This window comes from Ischnura elegans, chromosome 7, assembly GCF_921293095.1.
Source record: "Ischnura elegans chromosome 7, ioIscEleg1.1, whole genome shotgun sequence".
NCBI classification, from domain to species: Eukaryota; Metazoa; Arthropoda; class Insecta; order Odonata; family Coenagrionidae; genus Ischnura; species Ischnura elegans.
In genome coordinates, this window is record NC_060252.1 from 103267978 (window position 1) to 103282793 (window position 14816).

Consider the following 14816-nt stretch of genomic DNA (forward strand, 5'->3'; position numbering starts at 1 on the left):
CAGCCTATTATATCCTCCTCTGTGACCTGTTGTCCATTTACCATGCTCTGGTGTTTTTTGTGTAAACTAAGTGGTATTTAGTAAACGTGTTTGAGTGTCATACACAGTGCATATCCTTATAATTCCCTTGTCCCTAACCTCCAGTATTTTTGCTTCCCCCCCTCCCCACTGAAATATGTATATATTTTGGTACTTCGCTAGTGTTCGACACCTCGGGAATGATGGTTTTACGTAGAAAACCTACGTCGTTGCACGTTTGATCGAAGTTTGGGAAATGACAAAAGTGTGCGTTTTCTACTATAATCGACTTGGAATGGCGATAAGTTGAAAAGGTCACAATAGGGTGGTTTTCAATTATTTTTTATTGCCTAAATCGAAAGATTATTACTCCTGGAGTACGCATTTCACGCTCTGAGATTTTTGAATGACGATATCTATTTTTCGCGATTAAATGAAAAGTGAAAATTTTCAAGAGCGCGAAAACGCGACGGCTAAGTAGGAATGATGGGAAAAGTCCGTGTGACGTCATTCTGGGTCCAGCTATCGGCGTGTGAGGTGACCTTGGGGCGAGGCTTGAGCGCTGATACGACGCAGGCTGCTAGCAGGTAGCGCTTGGCTTAAATAAGGATTATTATTCCCCTATTAAACGAAGGAAACTTTCCGAACTTAGGTATTTTTAATGTGTGATTATTAAGAGATGTTTCCCCGAGCTCTGTGCCTCATGCATGCATTGGTAATCTTAGACGATGTAAAACTCCTATCTACTCGTGTAGAAACTAGGTCCCTGTGACTTCACGTGGAGTGGAATCTCATAGGCGCCAATCTGGCCTTTTTCAAATGAGGTTAATAAATTGACCGTTGCCATTCGTCTAAACTGAGAATTCTAAAACCAAATAATTTGTATATTATGAATACACTAATGGTAATACACTTAGGGATCGCAATCAATGCATTTCGTTTTCTGTGATGAAGGAAACTACCCTATTTCCTTCAAAATATCCGTTTTGCATGCATAAAATTTACCATATTCATATAATACCGTATTTAGCCAAGTGACGAGTTCGATCATGGTTAACTTGATTGTAAGGGTGCATTTTCAGCCTTATTGTTACCCCCTTACTTGGTACCCGGCCGTTAAACAGTCAAGAAATCGGTGACAAATTTCTATGCCCGTTGAATGAGGTAGTGAGACGAACCGTTCGAAGTAAATGTGGCAGCCTTTGTCTACATATTGAAGCAATTAAAGCACTTGGCTCAAAGTTTCTGTAGCGTAAAAATTGTGATATTTACTTCTTAGCATTATTAGTAATTTTGGTTCCTACTGACATCAGATATCCAGAATTAAAATATCGTGACATGATATTTCTCCACCCTGTAGGGTCGCTCCTACACGTTCAAAATGCTCTCATCAATTTGTTCCAGTATTCAGCAGATGGTTGCATAATTAGCCTAATTGTTACACAAAATATGAGTGTTCCAAGTTTTTTATTCTGTCGATTATAACATAATAGTTAATATTCAATATTGATAGTATTTGAAATTCTGATTGTATACTGTAGAACTATCATATTCCCTACCCCATGAATCTCATATCTGTGCCGCGATATTTTTAATAAATACGCTATTGATTCACTATTTATTTTTTACGTCTGGTGTCTTTTTTGTGGCGCTATTTAATCACGAATTTCGTTGAAAATTGTTATTTAGTACGGTTGTTACGTTCTTGTCATTAATTGTTTCGCAAAGGAAAGAAAAATAACTCATGGCATCAGTTGATTACTTACGATATTATCATTTCTCACAATCGTAGAAGAAACCTTATTACAGTTTGAGAATCTCTTTTACAGCTATAGCAACAAAACTTCTATTATTAGCATTTTAATACCAGGCGTCATGTAAGGCTATGGAAATTGAATGATTGAATAGACCCAAGGAATGAAATAATATGCTGCGGGAAATTATGGGAAAAATTATACTGCGTCCTTCATTTTTCCAACTTCATACATTGTTCAATAAATTACAGAAATCGAATTAGTTAACTAAATTTACGAGAACACGTAACGAATATTAGAAATAAATTTATAACGAATTTACTAGAATGAAATGGCATTACAATTTGTCGTATAACTTTAATGAATGAATTAATGTAGATAGTGATGAACTTAATTTTACATGAACGATTAAAGTTAAAAATTGAATATTTTTTTGTATATTTCAGGGTGGATGAAGAGAAATATTAATCAGGAGTGATAAGGAAGTGCAGTTATCTGAAGCATTATCAATGTTGACACAAAGGAGGATACACAATATTTATCTAGTACCCACAAATAAGGAAGGTGTTTTCGTGGAATTTGGATCTCCTATCGAAATCGGGGTTTGCTGTGATGTGCAGGACGCTGCGCATTGCTGAGGTTTTTTTTCTCATACCATTCATCCATTGCGGCAATGCCGTGAATAATTTAACCGAAACCCTCCGTTAAAGGGTCTATAAAAATCCAGCGTCGGCGTTAAGGTACTCTTTTCCTTTCATTACACAGGCCAACAAAAAAATTTTGTGTGAAAACTTTTTTTATTTTAATAGCTGATCTTTATAGAATTTGATGTGCCGAATCCAAACCTGGCCTTAGTTTTTTTGTATCACCCATAGTTCCCAAGCAATATATATTTAATATTTAGTCTAATACCCCTATACGGTATACAGGGAAATCAATGAAAAACTGTGTTACATCATGAAATTGTTTGTATTTACTGTTCACTACATCGTGATAAAATTGTTTGTATTTACTGCAGCGTGATAATACAGGGTTCACTTGTCAACTGGAATTGATCTACATTTTCTTTCCCTTTTTTCCTTGAAGCTTTTTGTGTAGCTTTTCTGCTATGAATCGCTTGCTGAACTTCTCGGTGAAGTACCAACAGTAATCCCCATTATCTTCGTTCATTAGACCTATTTTTTCAATTTTATTATAACTATAAAAAAAGCTGTTAAATTCTAAAGATTTTGCTTGATTTCATAAATTTAACTGTAAAATGTGAATAAATGGTGGGTGATATAACTTTAAAACCGTCATATTTGGATTCACCAACTTTAAAAACATAAGAATAAGGTATTTTCAGTAAAAAAGTGTTTTCATTGTTGGCCTGTGTTATTAACCACGCAATGTTCTTAGTAACTTAACAATAAAAATAAGCTTACACTAAATTTAATACTTGTGGCCGAACCTAATGCGCAATACGTAGGTCACGTCAAGCCATCTTCAACACATTCATGCTTGAAGTCAATGCGGTAGTGAAATGCAGGATCAGGACACATTCTTCTATAGCCGATGGGGCTCGCCACTTCTTTGAGATCATACGTAGATGCAAGGGCATACCCAGGATCAAAAATAGAGGGGGGCAAGCCGTGGTCGTTCAAGTTATAGTAAAGAAAAGGTCAAGAAACCAAAATTTCAATAAAATTATAACAGCGCTTTAAATTACATATTTTATAATAACTGTCACTTTCCTTGAATTTAAATAACATTTTTTTCAAAAATTCCGTTTTGAACTAAATTTAATTTTGCTTCAAAATGAAATTTTTTGCTTTTGGTGGGCAGCCGCCCCCCCGTCGAAAAATTCAAACGAATGCGAAAAAGAACTACAGACGCTCGCCGAACGAAATACGGCGTAAACTTTTTCATAACTAATATCAGGATTGTAATAAACATCCGTGCTGAGATAGAGTGTATATTTGAGGACGTAGACGTGGTAATAGGATTAAAGATCGGGCTTGCAGAAGACATATGCGACAGTGGAGTTTTTTTTTTGTTAGGATAAAAAATCTACAGATTCCATCGCGACAAGATAGCGGAATTTTTCCAGCGCAAAAGTCAAATAAACACTGCACTACTCAAAAAGTAACTGACACTGAAATGGAAAACGTATCGTGCACAATTAAACAACGAATCAAAAGTAGTGCGCAAATAAATTTTTTGTAACGAAAACTTGACGCATTAAAAAAATATGGAAGGAAGAATATTGTGTCATCGAGTTTTAAATTGCCATCGGATCAAATAAGGCATTAATCTATTCTGTCCGATGTTTGCGGAGAACCACCACAGCGGTCGATGAGAAAATACTCTTTCCGGTACGGATTCATGATTACGGAAGCCTTCCCAATTATCAAACGAAGCTCCAATATTCCTTTACATTTTCAATATTGCATTTAGTTGGCTAGTGGCTTCTTGAAATACCAGTATTGCTACCCTACCTCACATGCTTAAAGTGTCGTCCGAATATCTTACTGGTGCTGCACAAGGTCCGCGCAGAGGAGATTATGATGGAGTTGAAGCGTTGGATTGGAATTCTTCTGGTGACAGCTGGTCATTTACAAGGTTAATTTTAAATACTATTTTCGTTCTTCTAGTAATAATTTTGAAAAAAGTTCTAAAATTATATATCGTCACCTTAAATGTAATAATTTAATAATAAGTTAAGTAATAATTTTGATAAAAGTTCTAAAATCATATATCGTATGTAAACGTCATGTATCCAGAATATCGTAAGAATTAAATTTTTATTCCAATAGTCGTAATGCTTTGTATTTCGCATAATTCAGCTTAAAAAACGTATTTAAAATATAATTTAAAGAATTTAAAAAGCAAAACAATCATAAGAATAATAATAAAAAAATGCCTTTATTCGGGCGAGGTTGAGACTAAGAAGTCCCCTCTTCCACCTAACCCCTCGATAGCGTCAATGAAAGCAAATTAAAAAATGGTAGACAAACGTTTACAATACGAAGGATATACAATATAAACTGTTTGTGAAATGTCAAAAATATAAACAACTATATGTGACAATTTTGTGTGAAAAAGATTTCTGTTTGTGGGAAAAAACATGAGGATAAGGGTGTAGTATCCTTCAGCGAAAAAACCCACTACAGGAAAACGCCCACACAAGAAGGGGGCGTGAAAAACCTGCGAAAACCTACTGAGTGAATGTCAATTTCAATGTTGCATGACAAAAAAATAAACGGTTTTCCGTTCGTACTTTAAATTTTGATTTTTGTATTCATTATGATACGATATTTGATTTGAGTTTCCGAAAACTTTGGGGCGCGTGTTGCAAACGTATAAAATGTTTTTTTCTCACATAGTCCTGTTTCCTTGAAAAAGAGAAATATAATTTTCATTCTAACATATAACAGGTGCACAATTATGCATCATACGATCATGAAAGGTCAAAGATGAGATTTTAATTTTGTGAATATGAGACTCGTGTTATTGTAAACACAATTAATGCATTACACAAAAACTTGTCATAAATGCCATCCTTTTATATGACCAAATTCATTCTTTACCAGGCATAAAATTTCGTTTTTGAACACCTATGAAATTTAAAAGCTATCGTTTATATTAACTCATCTGCTTCCGTAACGTTTCCCTAGACACGTGCTCATTTCTTTTCTTTTAATACTATTATGGCATGAAGAATATTTTATCATTTTTTGGCTAATCATTTTAGTAGGAATATAATGTAGTAGGAATTATATAATTTAGTAGGAATATAAATTCGTCTCATGATTAGAAAAGTACTGCCATTACGGCCTGCGGAAAACTTCGAATTTTCAGATTATATATCCAGAAATTTAAATATGGAAATATTGAAATATATATTCTCGCATTTTTTTTCAAATTATAATGGTGGAAAATTGCAAATATTTATTTAAATATGAAAAAATTCCGTTCTAGCACGCTTGAATCTTCGCATTTTATCAACACGGAAATCCCATGATAGGGTAGTTTCCTTCATCAAAGAAAACGAAATACATTGAATGCGAAACCTTACCCACCATTAGTGTATTCATAATATACAAATTATTTGGTTTTATAAATACCGGTTTAGACGAATGGGAATGGTCAATTTTAACCTCATTTGAAAAAGGCCAGATTGGCGGCCATGCGATTCCACTCCACGTGACGTCACAGGGACCTAGTTTCTATACGAGTAGATTGGAGTTTTACATTGTCTGAGATTACTAATGCATGCATGAGGCACAGAGCTCAGGGAAACATCTCTTAATAAGCACACATTATAAATACCTAAGTTCGGAAAGTTTCCTTCGTTAAGGTATTAATAATCCTTATTTAAGCCAAGTGCTACCTGCTAGCAGGGTACTCCGCTTCCTGCTAGCAGCCTGCATCGCAGCGGCTCACATACCCTCGCCCCAAGGTCACTTCACTCGGCGGCAGCGGGAACCAGAATCACGTCACACGGGGTTTTCCCAGCATTCGTACTTAGCCCTCGCGTTTTCGCGCGCTTGAAAAGTTTAATTTTTCATTTAATCGCGAATAATAGGTATCGTCATTTAAAAATCTAAAAGCGTGAAATGCGTACTCCAGGAGTAATAATCTTTCGATTTAGGCAATAAAAAATTATAGGAAACCATGCAATTTGTAAATCTGTGTCGCGGAAGTAAAATTTAAAGAGCAGACTCTGAAATGTTCATTTCTTTAGTGACAGTTAAAAAAAGCATTAAGTCTGAATCGCACGCCTGTGTTTCTCTTTTGTTTGGCCTCTCGCCAACTCCTTTAAACCACAGACAAAGGAAAGTAATTTCGTCGCCCTGCCCACAAAAGAGGTAATCGCCCAAATCGACCATTATAGTCATAACTGACATCATGCCTTGAAGTCAGCTGCGGTGGGATGTCTTCCGGGGTCCAGAAAAATCTCTTTCGCTGCTTCCGCAGTTGGAGGGAAGTTTATCACTTAACATGCACTAAACTACGAAAGGAAGCTGTTACCACGTTGTTAGAATCCAAATCGTTTAAAAAAATTGAGGGTACTCCAATATACTTAAGTCCAGGCAACTAACATTCATTTCAAAAAGACATTTCGAAATGCAGTTTTAACTCTGTCAAGTGCTGACTAGATTTTAAATATTAATTATTTTATGTTATTATAAATATTTATTAATATTAAAAAGAACCAAACAATAGACCAAAAAAATGATCAAAATGATAAAAATTGCTATTTCCAATAGAAAATGTAATATGTTTATTTAAAAAAGAAAAGATGGCAAAATATTTAAACACTCCAAAAGAAATATAAAATTTAATCTTTCTATTACCAATGTGAATTCACCATTCTCAATTTAGCATTTAGGTTTTTTTCTACCACGAACAGACTACACGCACAACGCAAACAGATGCTCACAAAATGTATTGTAAAGTCTACTGGCTGGTTGTGGTGAACTTGATTTACCAGTACGGTTAAAACGTGCTAAGCTATGTGAGTCTTGTAAGATAATTGACATCCTAACCTTGGCCTATCGTTCACTGAAGTCCTCCATCGTTTGGGATGAAAACGAATTCCAATATATGTACATTCAGAATAAATTGCTTCTGCCAGACCTCGAAATACAGTGGAATTCTAACCACTATAAGATGATGTTCTCCCTATCGCTCAGAAAGATATCTGCTCTATATTGCTCAAGCAAGTCTAGTGATCATTCTCCGAGTCTCTAGGTGTTTGCAACGTGATTCTCTCACAATCTGTGTAACTATCTCTGCAGTTTAGCTATTTTATTTTAATTTTATAATTTTCACGCATTAAAATATAAATTTTTAGAAGCCATATACTTTCCGCAAATCAATTTGTGTAGAACTCATCTTTCACTTCTTCTTCCGCGAACCTTCGTACAACACACACGTAAAATCCTAGGGCTCTTAGGAAAAAAATCTCCAGGGCTGTAAAAAAATTATTTATTTTATGACCTACCCTCATAGGTGTAAAGGCATCGCTCTCATATACGTAATTTAAATCTAACGCCGTTATCCCATCACCAACACAGATTAGTTGGACTTCCGACGCAATATATGGCACCTTGAATATCAAATATTGTTGTTGTAGCATTGTGTCCACCATTCCTCATTCAAGGATAATTTTAACTTAAATACTGGTATTTAATGATGGGTCTATATGCCAGTACTACCATATCCATTTAGTTTATTCTAAAATCATTCGAGTGACGTTGTCATGGTCGAAAGTACACCAAAAAAGTTGGATCTTTTGCTTCACCGAAATCTTTTAAATCCGTTACGGACCAATGTCCTGTTTTTGATCCGCAAATTAAAATTACAATTTTATATGCTCACTTTCCATATTGTTCTAATTATTCTGAACTTTTAATACTACCTGATTCATTTCCCTCATGAAAATAATTACAATTAGCTTTGACGCTTCCAAACCCACGTGGCTGTAAGTTTTGAGATTTTTCAACATCATCATGCTTAGTTATACTTCTAAGGGCCAGTTTTATATATTCTAGTGTGTGTTCATCGGAAAAAATATCCCTAAGTCACAGGATACCTGAGAAAATAGCTATTTTCTATCAACTGTAACATAGATGTTTATTGGTTGTTTATAATTTTTACTTCCAATAGTTTAACAACAACATTCCTTTTAGCTGTTACATCAAAACCAAAGCATGTCCCTAAACCAGAAATTGATGTCTGGAGCATAAGTAATGTCGTTTTTGGAACGCGCGCAGTGTTTTTTAAGTGCAGGGTAACAGTTGAAAATTCAAAATTCAGATGGTATCACATGGATTGGAAAATACCGAAGCCGGAGCAGATGCTGGTAAGAATTTTTTTGTTAAAGCTTTCCAAATTCCCTTATTGATCGCTAATAAATATATAATTCCATAAATCTATTAATTTAGTATTTTAATAACGGTAGTCTATTCATTATAAAAAATAGACTGGAAGGATAAACGAAACACAAGCAAAGAGAGAAAAAGACTCGCCTCCCACCGAGGTCAGAGGAACTGCGGCCTCACAGCTAATCATCACAAATGTTACACTCGAGGATCAAGGAGATTATGAGTGTACAATAACAGACAGGAGGAACAACAACACCAACAGTGACAAGGCATCTTTACAAGTTTATGGTAAGTGCGTTTGCACAATGGAAATGGCCTAGCCGTAAAAGTGAATGCTAGGGTATTTTGACAGTTTTCGTAATGTTAAATTTTTAAAAAGTTTCAAAAAATTAAATCTGTGTTGAACGACAGAATAAGCTATTTTTCCAATTCTCAGCCAGCGATTATTTATTCATTCATGATTTTCGAATACTTGCAAATGACAAGTATATGTTTTGAAGCGACCTTATCCTCAAGTGTACTCAAAATTCAAGTGTGAGGGTACTCTAAATGAAATTAAATACCTGAGTAAACATTTCGAACATTATAAATACCTTTCTATATATCCAGGTTTGATGGAATTCGTATTTAATTTTTTTCTTCCCATTAACCTTTAGGTTTAACGTCCACTAGTGTCTTGCTGTGTAGATCTTTAACCCTCATATGGATTTACAAAATTAGTTACGTCGTTGGATTCTCGGCGCCGCAGCGGCGCCGCGTCATTTTTTGCTATTATCTTTCAAAGTTAGCCTGAATTTACAAGTTTTTTGATTGATAATGGTAAATACATCTATTATCTTTATTTCTTACCGTGTTTTGCTAGATTTAAACCCTTATTGTTGAAGTAATAACAAAAAAAATTGAACGCTGCATTCTTTTCCATTTCTTGCCGTAATGCTCTTTATTTCAGTTCCCTTTGTATGTTATTTTTGAGTGAAAGTTTTAATTTCGTGAGTAATTGTTGTTTGAAATATTTTTCTGATATGCAGAGCTCGGCAAACTCCACTTTTTAATGTTTATATTGTTTATAATTTTATGTATCTAAATGCTAAAAATGATGACCAAATAAAATTCGTTTATGCCCATATGACATAATTTTGCTTCAATGCGTCCACCCATATGTTATATCTTTGCAGTGTATATAGAAGGATAAGTTATTAAACGTTAATAATGGAACAGATGTAGGTTAAGTGTGAAGAGACGAGTGTAACTTTCGTGATTTTTACAAGATTCTGGCGATCAAGACAAATCTTACAAATATTCTGGGAGCTTATGTCCTGAAATTAAAAAAATCAAGTCTTATGGCTTTTGAAATATAAATAATATGGGATGATAAGCGGCGTGTCAAAGAACTCAACGCTTCTTTGGAGATGGAGCTAGAAGAGTCGGTACTCTTTTCCTACCACGGAGCCCCATTCCCCCACTGGGGACGTGTAGCCCAAGCGAAAGGTTTCCTTAGATATGGACGGGTAAATGTTTTGCGTGGGAGTGCATAAGATTAGGTTTTACTCCTGGATTGGTGGGAAGTCCAAAAAAAATAAATTCTTAGAAGTATGTGTTATTGGTGGTAGAGGAGAATGAGCAGCTGCCTTTTTTTCGTCCAAATCTGCGTGAGAAACTGATGATAATATGCTCTGGGGTGACAAAAATACCCTCACTTTGGAAGGACTTCCCTTACATTTTCTTTCCGTTTCCTTTCTTAGCGTTTCACTGACCCAAACATTGAGACTCTCCATACTTTCCCACTAAGCTCCCTTATTCGTCATTCACCACCTGCTTACCCCCTCCCACAAAACTTGATTGAACTTCTCACCACCCTAATGACCCACCGAGCTGGACCTTCTTGGAATGAAGGGAGGGCCACCGCGGGGCGTTTTGACAAGGCTTTTGTTCCCTGTCCTTCATGCAGCGTTAGAAGGATGAAGAAAAAGCAAGCTTTTGTATCTAATTGCCTCCTTGCACTCCCAACCTTTTTTGCGATAAGGATTTTCTACTCCTACCTGTCCTAACGATCTGGGTATTCCCCGATCCTTGGCAGTCTACACACTACCGCCCCTTCACCTCAAAACAACCTCCTGGCATTCCTTCTCCTTTCTCCTTCTCACTCATCCCTTTACGTTAGTAACACCCCCAATGCATAAAACATCTGTACATTTCAGTACACATAGAAACGAGATATATATTTACAAATTTTCACCTCATGGTAAATTGTCTTTTCATCTATTCATAATGAAACGATTTTTACCATGTAAAAAGTCTAAACTCATCGTCAGGAAAGAGAAATTATTTTCTATCACGAAATTAGTTGGGTAGTTATCTTGATTTCACCTCAATGGTAAACTGTCACGTCATCAGTAGCTATATAAACGCCAGCAATTTTGTATAGACTATCGTAGCCGCAAAGGGATTTTTTTCGAATGAAAAGTACAAGACATATAACAATAACTGTGCGATGTGTTCTTCACGGTAGTCGGTGAAACTTCTGAATCTCTTGGTAAGTTACAGTTACTCATTCAGCGAGAAATATTCACACAACGGTGAGGAAGCATTATTCTACGAATTCGGATAATGCATTGTGTTAAATTTTTCTTAGAATTGCTGCTTGGAGTAATTCTAAACAGAGTCACTCTAGTATTTACCCAAAGCTGACTATCACCACGGCAGTAACGTGGACGCGGAGCGGAGAAGGTGCCCAAGCAAAACTAAGTCGGAAGCCATGGAAAAACAACTTTGAATAGCCATGAATTTCTATGAATAATTCTCGCAAAGAGATGAAGTTTTGTCAGTGAACATTATAACGAAGCAAACGTAATGATTCTTAGCTAAAAGAGAAAGCACAGTTGGTATTGTAATATTTTCCTTTTGTTAAACAATTTCACTTGGTTTATTAGTTAAAAAATTAAATAATAGGATTAAAATAGATTATAGCATTTCATATGAAACATAATTGCTTTGACATTAGCGTTGAAAGTGCAGACCCTGACGTAGCGATGAGGAAATTCTCGGCCCAAGCAAAACTAAGTCGGCGGCCCATGAGAAAACAACTTTGACTAGCCATGAGTTTTTTTGAACAATTCTTGTAAAAAGATGAAGTTTTGTCAATGAACATCATATCGAGGTAAATATTTTGATTCTTAGCTGTAATAGAAAGGAAAATAGGTATGGTAAAATTTTCCTTTTGTTTAACAATTTCATTTTGTTTATAATGTTTAGAAATATAAATAATATGATAATAAATATATTATAGCATTTCATACGAAACATAAATGCTTTGACATTAACATTGGGAGTGCAGTCAATGACGTAGCGGCGAGGAAATACTGAGCGCCGCAGCGGCGCCGAAAATCCAACGACGTAACTTTTTCCATTAGAGGCCAATAAAATGTAAACTATCGACACTATGCTAACAAAATTTTATACGTATACGAAGAAGGCAGAAAAAATAGACTACTGAAAATTTCAGAATGATCCATTGGAATGGAAAATTTTTACACCACTTTTAAAACCACGAGCGCCGCTAAGGCGCAGAGAATCCATATGAGGGTTAAGAATTTAAATGCAAATTTTCACCAACGTTTTGTTATATTTACCGTATATAGGTATAACTTTCATCAGAGCTATAAATGAAAATAAGTATTAAAGGTGATACCTAAAGGTATAAAAGGTTATTTAAATGTTTTTTAGAATAATAAAATCAAAAAATAAAAAGTGTTCATACTTAAATAAATAAAAGATCACAAATCTTGTGGAAAATTGCTTCGATCTTTCATTCATTTAGGTATGTCTAACTTCCACCAATTGAAGCCTGAATCTGTTGAACTTAAAAAGTATTCAATTGTAAAAAAATAAAAAATAAGCTACTATAATTTTTACATTTATGTTGATGTTGAAATTCGATTCTCCTCCTTTTAATTGCATTATATCTGACTTCATCTTTTTTCTTCAATTGTGTAAAAACATTTTAACATCCTTTTATATCTTTGGGTATCAAATGCATGTACCCTTACTCATTCATAGCCTTGAGAAAGATTTGTGAACATGCCTAAACGTAGACGAAAATTGCATTTAAATTCTTCACGACCTACACTACAAGACATTAGTCGATATATACGTATTGATGTTCATGCAGTCCTATATTTGTTTCACGCCAAGCACTCTAATGGAACTCACTACGCATATACCCCCTATCAGATTCTTTAAATGTAGTCAATAAAATGCTATGTTTACCTCTATTGCAGGACCAAGTGACAAACTTATCTTCTTCGATGTTCAGGGCAGTGAAGAAATAGCGGTGAAGGTCAAAGAGCCATATGTGAAATGGGTTGTTCAAGTGAAGCAACGCGTCCCACATGAGTTGCGTTGGTACGATCCACAGGGCACGGAGATTCCAGTAAATTCTGACAAATACGTGATAGCTTCAAATCGCACTACCACCAGCCTCAAAATAAGAAACATTGTGGAGAGTGACGCGGGCATCTACCAGCTCAAAGCTTCCGCCAATGAAAATGAAGAAATTGAAAATGTAACACTATATGTACATGGTGAGTTATTTCAACTGTTTTATTTTCGCTAAGGGTAGGATTGGTTTATAGGCATCAGGGCAGAGCCTAACAATGAGGAAACTCAGTAAAGACATAAAATTTCCGAATTTTTCTCGGTATTCGCGAGGTAATATTCATTGTTTTCTATTATCACGGAAAATTGCATGCCTTTTCTTTCAATATAGGAAATTCCTATCACTCACGCTTATTTCTTATGATTTTATTAGTGAGTACAACGCTAGGTTGCAGATTTATTTTTGAAATTTAACTAATTTAAATAAGACTTAAAGCATTACGTGTGCATTTTTTCCGCGAAGGAATGGGAATATAAGAACTTAGCAAAATCATGTATAGTTAAGATATAATTTTTTTTTAATCAATTCAATTTTCCAACAAATTCATTATTTTCAGCTAAACCCACCGCCGCGTTGGTCATGGATGAAGAACCCAAGAAATTGCATTACACGTACAAAGAGAACATAACGATTAGATGTGAAGCTACTGGATATCCAAACCCAAACATTACGTGGTACTTCAAAAGCTGCAAAGACCTAATATGTGATGTGAATAATACAGCCATAGAGGTATATTGTCCTTATCGACTCAACGAAACAAATAATGAATGAATAATATCTTTGCAATATCCCTCCATTTTATGGGGTGCTTCGGAGCTTGAAAATGAAATCTAAACAGCACATACCATGCCAAAAAAACAATTCTTATTTAAAACGTGATGAAAATAATAATTGATTTGCAGGATTTTACACATTCGCAGCATTTTGATAATTTGTATGTGGAGAATGACGGTATAAATAGTTCAACCCTCCAAATGGACATTCTCGAGTCGGGGTATTTAACGTGTTTATCATGCAATATAGTTGGATGTGAAGAAAGTACAACCGCCCTATTTCTGAAAGGTATGTAACTTTTTCAATAACTTCAAACGTGTTAGTTGACACAGTTATCATTTGAAAACCGATTAAAACTTTGAATGCAATACTCTTTGCATGTAGATTGGGATGAAATCGTAAATATCAACTTCAATTTACTAAAATTAGAAAAATTACTTAACCCAATTTTGATAATTGAGTTTTTCCTCGGATGCTATGAGCATAGGCGGATATAGGGGGGGCACGAAGGCACGTGCCCCCCCAGACCCTTACAAAATATGCAAGTTTTTTAATGCGGTCCAGTTATCATTGCGATCGTTTTGTATTACGAGGTTTCCTTGTGCTCCACCCATAACAAATTCTCGGAACCGGCCTTGCTTGCAACCCCCTTCAGAAAGAAATTCTGGATCCGCCCCTGGCTATGAGATTCAATTTTCCGATATAATTAGCGATTGACCTTTAACCAGTGACGTGCAATTCTTGTTACACTACCAGTGACGTGCGGTCCGGGAAACCGCAATAGAACAAAAAATCATAAAACGTTGCAAATTAATTTCTATTGCTTAGTTAAACGTTTCTTTGACTGATTAACTATCCTGAAACTTATATTTAAAAGTACGCATTCCCAATACGAACCAATTTTTCGATAAAAATCGTTATTTGAAACAGGATCAAAAAACTGATATAAAAAACACTTGAGTC

At 35.3% G+C, this 14816-nt stretch overlaps 1 protein-coding gene across 1 annotated transcript in view; it reads left to right on the forward strand.

The window, feature by feature from the left end:
- The first annotated feature begins 3544 nt into the window (after positions 1 to 3544).
- The window catches only part of LOC124162772 (vascular endothelial growth factor receptor 2-like), a 31957-nt gene continuing 20685 nt past the window's right edge, over positions 3545 to 14816 (forward strand). Inside the window, exons 1-6 of the mRNA XM_046539405.1 lie at positions 3545 to 4373; positions 8450 to 8622; positions 8743 to 8932; positions 12922 to 13224; positions 13636 to 13808; positions 13982 to 14141. Of these exons, the coding sequence (XP_046395361.1) occupies positions 4316 to 4373; positions 8450 to 8622; positions 8743 to 8932; positions 12922 to 13224; positions 13636 to 13808; positions 13982 to 14141 (1057 nt within the window). The 5' untranslated portion in view covers positions 3545 to 4315. The remainder of the gene's footprint in view (positions 4374 to 8449; positions 8623 to 8742; positions 8933 to 12921; positions 13225 to 13635; positions 13809 to 13981; positions 14142 to 14816) is intronic.